Below are 9,167 nucleotides of genomic sequence, written 5' to 3' on the forward strand. Positions count from 1 at the left end.
CCCCAAACGAGCTCCTCGGCACCCTGGGGTGCATCCCGCCTGGTCCCAAGGGCTGGATATGTCCCATCTGCATAAGTGATCCTCATTTGATCCCTAAATCTTCCTTTGCTGTGGGTAAAGCTTCACTCCCCCAGAGTCTTTTTTGCTCAGATGTGGTGGTGTAGAGCAGTGCTCTCCAAACTTTTTTGATTGCACACCCTTATCAGTGAAAAACTTTTGAGCATGCACCCCCAATATATGTATTCATGTATTATATACATGTACATTATAAAACATACACAGTAATAGACATTTTAAAAGGACAAGATAAAGATTAAATAAACACTAGTTTTAAAATATTATTTTATTTTACTTTCTTTATTAATGGTACCAAAAATACTTTCTTCCTGCACCCCAAGGGATTGTCATACATACCCCCTGGGGTGCATGCACCCCGCTTTGGAGACCACTGCTCTAGAGAAAACAGGGATCTCCCCTGACAGATGAGTCTGATAAAAGGGATATATGTTTCTTTTATCCCTACTGACACTGCTGGTCTTTATGGCAAGCTCCGTTGGTCCATATTGTGGTGTGGTCTCGCCCATCGGTGTCACGAGTTGATGAAGGCTGAGCATGGACCACGCTCAGGACGTGTGGTGCCTGACCCTTGCCTGCCACAGGGGTTCTCCATCCTCTTTCTCTGCCTGTCACCTCCAGAGGTGCATACCCGGCCAAATACTAAAGTAGCTACAACTGGCAGGAGCAGTCATGAAATCACAGGTTTCCCTGTCAGTAGGGAGAGCAGAGGGGTGGCAGATAGCTCTGGCTCACCCTGCCCTGGGGACCGTGGGTGGGAAGGGATGTGAAATTCCTGTTTTATTTCCAAAGGAGCTGCCGATTTTGTAGATGTCCTAAAAACTGGGTTCCCCAGCTGGCCCTGTCTTGTCCGTGTGCTCTGGGAGGACGTGTTGCATCCTCACCTGAGCGGGATAAGGCACTGGGAAATCCTTGGCTCATTCAGGGACGGGGGTGTTTCCAATCACAGGAAACCCGTTCCCATAATTTCTGCTAAGTAGGAGTCTTACAGAGTCTTACTTATAAAGAAATCCCAACCCAGCATTCAGCCGAGGTCCGAGGAGGACATGTTTTGCTGTGCCTGTAGGCATATCTTCTTGCACACACTGAGCAGTGGTCACAGCATCCTTTCACACCGCTTTATTTACGACCACCAGGTAACACCTTCCTGGCTCCGTGTGCTGCTGAGAGCCCCTGATCCCTTCCCGTCATGAACCAGATTAATCTGGTCTCCCACCCACGCTCCTGGCTTATTGCCACCATTTTGCGTGTGGAAGCAGCTCTCCGTTCCCAGGATTAACTTTGACTCCTGAAATTACAAAGATCAATCCCCTGACAATGGTTTTCCTACTTATACATATTTTATTGCATTAAGGGAAAGACATCCGGCTCTGCAGTGTCTGCAAGTCCAGCCCAGGCAAGATTATCCACCACTTAACAGGAGATGCAAACAGCCAAGCATTACTGCTGTGCTTTGCACAGTGTTTCACCTCAGAAAGGGCTCTGTTTAGGAATAAAAGCTCTTTCCAGAAAGCCTGCCAAAGCCCTGGTATAGATAAATGATTAAAAAAAATAAGGCTTACCAAGGGCACCGTCACATCAAAGGCAGTGTGTGGACAGCCAGTACAGCTTCTTCACCTGGGCAATATCTATTTCTTAGGAAAAAAGTTCCCAGAATTACTTATTGGAAGAACTCCTGTGGCCAAGCAATTAGCAGTTTTACAAAAGCCCCTCATTGCGTGCCATCCTTCTGCCACTGGTCCGAGAGGGTGAAGACCTCTGCAGTGCTCCACAACAGAAGGAAGGTACCCAGCTCCTGGGATGGGATGCTACACAGCTCACCTGCCCAGGGTCGTACTTGCGTGCGTTGGGCTTTCTGAAGCTGGCACTGTGAGTTCAAGCCAGCTGTGCTAGGGGCTTTCAGACACAAAGGGAGACGATGCTGTGAATTAGGTACCCAGCTCACAGGTCCCCACCGGCCAATAACGGGTCTGAGCATTGGATGCATTGGTGAGGGAGAGCAAGGAGCTGCCGGCTGTGCCCCCACCAGCACCGTGCGGCACTGCTCGACCGGGAGCCCCAGACCCCTTCCTGTGTGTCATGACACATCCCTGCCATGGGGAGGGTGGGGGTCGCTCAGCGGCGATGCCTGCACCCTTGGTGAACATCTGTAACAGCCCCCAGCGCAGGGCCTTCCTGATGGCCCCTTTGACCTCACTGTTTCTCAAGCTGTAGATGATGGGGTTGAGCATGGGGGTCACAATGGCGTACAGCAGGGCAAGGACCTCATCCACCTCCCTGGAGCCGCTGGAGTGAGGCACCAGGTACGCAACGGCCCCAGCGCTGAAGAACAGGGCCACCACGGTCAGGTGGGAGGTGCAGGTGGCAAAGGCCGTCTGCGTCCCTGCTCCCTTCTGGAGGACAGCCCTGATCATGTGAACGTACGACATGAGAATAAGGAGGAAAGAGCCCATCACAATAGTCCCAGCCAAAGCATGCAAGGCAGCCTTGTTGAGGGGAGCATTAGGGCTGCAGGACAGCGAGAAGGGCATCTCGCAGAACAAGTGGTCGATCATGCTGGACCTGCAGAAGGGCAAGCAGGTTGTGAGGAAGGCCTGGATCAGAGCTGAGAAGGAGCCGCTCAGCCACAGAAAGGCCACTAAGCAGTGGCACATCTTCTTGCTCATGTGTGCCAGGTAGTGGAGGGGGTGGCAGATGGCCAGGTACCGATCATAGGCCATGGCAGCCAGGAGCATGCACTTGGAGCCCCCAAAGCAAAGGAAGAAGTAGATCTGCATGATGCAGCCCACAAAATAGATGGTCTTCTGCGGTGAGAAGGAGTCTCCACGGATCTTAGGGAGGGTGACAGAGGAGCAGCAGATGTCCAGGAAGGGTAGGTGGCCCAGGAAGAAATACATGGGGGAGTGCAGGTGGGCATCCAGCCAGATGAGGGTCACGATGAGCAGGTTCCCCATTTACCGTCACCAGGTAAATGAATGAGAAGCACAGGCAGAGGGTCACCTGTGCTCTGTAGGCACTGGAAAATCCCAAGAGAAGGAATATGGTGGGGCTGCTGAGATTTCCCTGCTGCAGGGATTTGGGGCTCATCTACAGGGAGAGCAGGAGGAGATAAGGACAGGTAGAAGGACGGTGAGCACCGTGGGGCATCACCAGCCCTCTGCTCTGCTGCGCGGTGGGCTGAAGCCATGCCATTGCCCTGGCACTCCTCACACCTCGCTCCAGGGGCTCAGTGGGGGGATACGTCTGTGGGGGTGGGTGGCGGGTCTCAGTCCATGGGGTTTCGATCCTCAAGGCAACCCCCAACTCTGTGTCACCTGAAGGACACCATAGAAAGCTGGGACCTCACCACTGCGGTCAATAATGATCCCAGGGACTGTTAAACGAGAGAACATGAGAGCAGCTCCTCTCCCCCCTCCAGGTTTCCTGGGCTGCAACTGGAGATTGGTCTAAAGATCCTACAAAAAGTGACAGGTTGGACCCTGCCTGAACAGTTGCTGCCCTTCATGGCAGCAAATTGTGTTTACACCATTACTGAAGATACAGAAAGATCTCCTGCTTCCCCTCTCTATCACAGATTGTGGGAGCAGATCTCAAAAAAAATATAAATCTTTAAACATTACAGACAAAGAAGGTGTCTGCTTGCAAATACTGCACTGTAGGTGTTAGCCTCATGTTCATACCTAGAAAGAAATGCAAGAGAGGGACCTCTCAGAGTCTGAGACATCATAGGAGGACCAGAAAGGCATCTGAAGGTGACTGTGTAGTTCAAACAGGCTTGAGGGTGGCAAGGAAAAGCAGAGACACTAGCCTGCAGGAAAAGGGAAAGACTGAATCTAACGAGAAACTGGAGCTCAGGGATAAATGAAGATGAGATACAGAAGGTTTTGAGCGTGCACCTAAAACTACTGAATCCACAGAAAGAGCAGTAAGGAGAGGATCAGAAATTCGTGCAAGCCTGCAAGAAGCTGTTGGTACTGACAGACCTGTCACCAGGTCCTTCCAGAGAGAAGTGTGGGAGCATCTGCCAGGAGTGAAGAGGAGGTGAGTGCCAGGCTGAAAAGACTTGAGAACCCTCAAATGACATTGCAGGCTCCCTCCAAGAGGGAACAAGGACAACCCTACCACGCTGGGGATGTGCTCCACGATGCGGAGATTCAGGGACGGGCTGTGGATTTGTCCTGGTGCCCAGCAGCCAAGGTGGGTGTGTGAGCGGGGAGGGAGGGAGGAGCAGCCAGCCCAAGGCTGGGTGCCACAGCAAGGGCTGGGGTGCTTAAGCAGCTGGGAGCCTCCACAGACACCCTCCTCCTAATGCAAGGAGGCATGCCTGCAGGAGGGGAGAAGCCTTCAGGGATCTGATGCCAGGCTTTCAACCATGAAGGGAATGGAGGTCGAAGGAGAGGCATGTACCCTCTGTGCTGGTTTGGGATGTGCTGGAAGAGTAGGAGCTGGTAAACAGGGGCATAACCACAGAGGGAAGGGAAGCACCGGTAGGGATAAGAGCAACTGGGACAGCGGTATGGGCAGCAAAAGGCTGGTGTCTCCTCTGGCTCAGGAAGAACAGGTGGTCCATAGGAAATAACACAAATGATTGTGGCCTCATGTAAAGCTGGTATGGAGGAACTCAAATTACTACATGGAGCCGCCCATGGCAGCAGATGTTCCCAGAGGTCAGAGAAATACTGATGTGACCAGAGCAGAGGCAATGGAGGACACAGGAGGAGAGGGTAAGAACGGGAGGCAAGGAAGAAGGGTGGTACAGCACAAGACGTTGAAAGGCACCATCAAAAGATCTTCCTGGATCTAAATTGCCTTGGGAAGGAAGGAAAGGAAGATCTGCCCGGATGGTACTGGGAGACCATCACAGATCCCCTAGCCAGACTGGGGCGAGGACAAAGCCCCAGGAGATAAATTCTTCCAGGAAGAGTAACTCTTTGGAGGGGTGGTGGTGTTATAAATCACAGCCTTATCTGTAACGGTCATTCCAGATACCCTTGGATATGATATCTCACATATCTCTTCACCAGGTCACAGCATAAAGCAAGCTGACAGGGGTTTTTTGTACCTGTTCCTGAAAAATAGGCTGTTTTTAGAAGAGCTATCTGAGAAAATAACTTCAGCTAGAGTAGGCATGAGTCAATGCCATTTTGCGTAAATGGGAAGATCAATAGGAGCAGATTGGTGGCTGTGGCTGTGAACAAGCACAAATCAGGACAAGTGAGGAGAGCTGGTTACTGCAGCTGGGCAGATTTGGGAAGTCAAGCATGCAAATGCATAAAAAAGCTGGGATTTCATGAAAGCAAAGGTGCAAAACCCAGCTAAAAACTCTCTCTCAAGCACAAAGCAGCGGCTGGAGGAGCAGGGCTTCTCCCCTAGCAAACGAGCAATGTGTATATGCCGAGGAGGATATTTGGAAACAGTTGAAAGTCTGCAAGGAAAGAAAAGAGCCTGAAAAGTGGTAAGCAAAGTCTGCACTGAAAGATGAAGGAGTGCAGGGAGACTGTGAAAATTGCTTGTAGTGTTATGAGATTAATATATGCCTTTCAGCCATGTAGTTGAGGGACAGGCAGGCCCGCAGTGCTTCTCAGTTCAGTGCCCTGAAGTCAGACATTGCCCACTGCCAGTTTTCCAGGACGACAATGACAATTTATGGCAAAGGTAGGGTAGCTGGTGACAACATGAGGGCATGGGGACAGCAGCATCAAGGGGGGAGGAGAGTCTTCAGAGGTTTGCTGCATGTCAGCAGGGCTGCAGGAGGGCAGCATGGCTGCACCTGAATTCAGGAAGAATGAATGCTGCTTCTCCTGCTGTGAGGGTGCAAAACATCTTCGTGACGGGGCTATGTCCATTGGGAGAGGAGGAATCCAGCACCAGGCATTTGCAAGGCTTTAGGAGAAAGAAAAAGAAAGAAAACTAGGTGGGCACAGGAGCTCTGGGACTATGGAGCAATCTGCCTGCCTACAGGGTCCTCGGCTGGAGACCCAGTGGTCTGGTCAGCCCAGGGTAGTCATGAGTCGTGAGTGTGGCACAGGATGCCAAACTGGCCATGGGGACAGCGGAAAGGTTTCCAGTCCATGTGGGAAAATACTGATGCTGTGGTACATTAGTGAGACCTTGCTGGGTGGTGCACAGGGAGCAGGGAGCCCACTTGAGGAGGACGAAGCTGAGGCAGACTGCCAGGACGCCTGGAGAGGGGAAAGTCCATCGGAGAGGACACGACGCAATGTGGTCAGCCCGGAGAAGCAAAGCCAAGCAGGGAGATGGCTGCGGTATCGGGGAGCAGAGCCCTTCGCTCGAGCACGCTGCTGTGGGTAAACCCTGGCATGGGCAAGCCTGCAAGAGCTAGCAGCTTAGACCCAATTTCAAAAAAGACTTTGACCCAGGAATCATCTCCTTAGATCTAATGCACCAGGGTTTGGACAAGGAGCCGAGGTCTCACGTGGTGCCTTCTCAGGAGGTTTGGGGCCTAAAGTGCTCACATCATGGGGCAAAGGCAGGAGGGGTTTTGGTTCCTAAATCTCTTTGTCACCACTGAAAACTTTTTCCTTTACCTGAAATAAACCTGTTCTAAGTATAAGTAGGTGTCCACAGAGCCTTTGCATTGGTTTAATGAAGCAGAGGTGGAAAACTACATGCCTGGTTCACCTGGAAGATGGCACACAGACAAATCCAGTGCAAGGCCCCTGGAGAGGGCACACCCAGCTCTCTCCCTGTGCCCCATGGCCTCCCCAGAACCGGGGGCATACCAAGGATCTGGTGTCCCCAGGGCACGGCCACGGTCTGGGCTACCAGAAAACCAGCTTGGCTTCTCTGGCACCAGTTGCCTCACTGGGAGGTGGAGGGCGCAGGAGGGGTGAGGCACGGCAGGCTGTGTGTGTCCCCCAGCAGTGCCCTCCAGCCCGTGAGCCAGGGAAGGAGGAGATGTCAAAGGCGTTGTGCGACTGGGATGCGAGTCGCATCTTCATTTCATTTTCCGATAACTGTAGGGGTTTGCAATTACATCTGCTGATTTGATAGTCATTAGCTGGATGATCAGCCAGTCATTGGAAGTGTCTGTTTGCCTTTCTGCTAATTAAATTCCATTTGATTTGCAATCAAATCTAATATGAGACATGTGAGCTCGAGACTTCAGAGCAGCTGATGGGTGCTGCTCTGCATGAAGCACAGGCCAACATCATGGTCTTGCTGGGTTTGTAGAGCCGCATCCTGGGCAGACCGGGAACACCGATGGGAAGCAGGCTGTGGCACAGGTGAATGAGGGACACTTCTGCAGCTGGGCAGCGCCGTGTTTGCAGTAGGGGCAGGGCTCCTGCCATGCTGCGAGCAGGTGAGCTGCGGTGCTGTGAACTTTGAGACGTGTACCAGGCACCAGGTACTCATCTGGCTGCTGGGCCATGAGAGGGGCAGCAAGGATACCATGTCTGCTGGTCGTGGGAGAGGGGCACAGAGCAGAGCAGGGCAGAGCTGGCCTCGCAGGACCCTGGCATGGGGCTGACTCCTTCCCTTCTTGATCCTACAGCTGTCCTGCTCTCAAGCACTCACCCCGCACAGATGTCGGGGACACTGGTGACCCAGTGCCTGCACGGCTTACCTTGAGAAGATGTTTTCTCTCTTCACACCAGGTGTGTCTGGCAGCACCAGCGGTTTGGGACACCAGGGTGATTTCAATATACTCCTGGGAGGCACCTGGAAAAGAATCCCTGGAAACAGGGAAAAGATCCCCTGTTACAGCAGAGTCCATAATTGCTCCGCACAGCCCCTCGGGCACGGTGCTTTGGGATGTTGTGGGAGCAGGGAAGCGCACTGCGAGGGAATACAGTGTGCTGAGTCCTGTGCTCAGTGCCTGACTGTGGACATCCCCCTGAGGGGTGCTCCAGCAGCATCCCTATAAAGAGGGCCCCAGACCTCCAGGGCCCAGGACTGGGGGGCAGGTCTGAAGTTGTCTTTGAACTTCTTAGCAGCTAGAGATACCCAGAGGGGTGGTCCTGCAGTGGAGCTGGAGTAGCATGGCGGGCTCTGCAGCCAAAGTGGCTCAGAGACACCCTTAAGCAAGAGCCTGAGTCCAGGAATATGCCAGTTTGGTTCTTCAGCCCGTGCTTTCCTTTTCCAGCTTGTTTTCCCCACTTTTGTAACCGAGAATGTACCTCCTGGCTTTGCTGGATAACCTTGGTTTCTTCTAGGCAAGCTCATCTAGATTTCAAAGTGACTTGAGGGTCTTTAGCAAGTGTAAGGTATGTTGCTTCTCTGAACCACTGCTTGGAGACCTTCCACCTCTGAGAAATTTAGGAATCCAGAAAGGAAGTTTCCCTTCAGGAAAGCCACAGGAGGATTTCAGTTGGAAAGCACCTCAGGGGTCTCTGGTCTCTGGTCCTGCTCCTGCTCAGAGCAGGGCCAGCTTTAAAGTTAGATCAGGTTGCTCAGGGACTTGTCCACCTCCGTTTGGATACCTCCAAGGATGGGGAGGTACTCAACCACGTTTCTGGACGTGCTCTAGTGCAGGACCACCTTCATGATGAAGAACTTTCTCCTTTTGAATTTGCCATGTTGCAGCTCCTGCCCGTTGTCCTTCATCCTACCACTGAGCACTCCGGGAAGAGTCTGTCTGCGTCTTCTCCAGATCCTCCCCTGAGGCAGCTGGAGACAGCAGCCAGATGTCTCCTTGGTCTTCTCTGCTGAAGGCTGGACCAGCCGGCCTCTCTGTCTCTCCTCGTACATGTTGTGCTCCAGGCCCTGTGATGCGATTTAAACCCAGCCAGCAACTGAGCACCACACAGCTGCTTGCTCACCCTCCCCGCCCCTCAGTGGGATGGGGGAGAGAATCGGAAGAGTAGAAGTGAGAAAACTTGTGGGTTGAGATAATAACAGTTTAATACTTGAAATATAATAATAATAAATAATTTAAAAAATTGTAATGGAAAGTAAAACAACGAGAGAGAGAGAGAAACAAAAAACCCAGGGAAAGAAGAAAAATTATGTAACCACTCCCCACGCGCCGACCGATGCCCAGCCAGTTCCCGAGCAGCGATCGCTGCCCCGCCAGCTAACTCCCCCCAGTTTATGTACTGAGCATGACATCGTATGGTATGGAATATCCC

General features: G+C 52.3%; 1 protein-coding gene across 1 annotated transcript; it reads right to left on the reverse strand.

Moving 5' to 3' along the window:
* Nucleotides 1–2,003: 2,003 nt before the first annotated feature.
* LOC103908311 (olfactory receptor 2J1-like) lies at nt 2,004–3,162 on the reverse strand. The gene is given in 2 exon segments (XM_019474957.1): nt 2,004–3,029; nt 3,031–3,162. Coding segments are annotated over 2 exon segments (1,158 nt in total).
* Between the last annotated feature and the right edge of the window lie 6,005 nt (nt 3,163–9,167).

The sequence above is a fragment of the Aptenodytes forsteri genome, unplaced genomic scaffold, assembly GCF_000699145.1.
Source record: "Aptenodytes forsteri isolate BGI_AS27 unplaced genomic scaffold, ASM69914v1 Scaffold494, whole genome shotgun sequence".
Lineage (NCBI taxonomy): Eukaryota > Metazoa > Chordata > Aves > Sphenisciformes > Spheniscidae > Aptenodytes > Aptenodytes forsteri.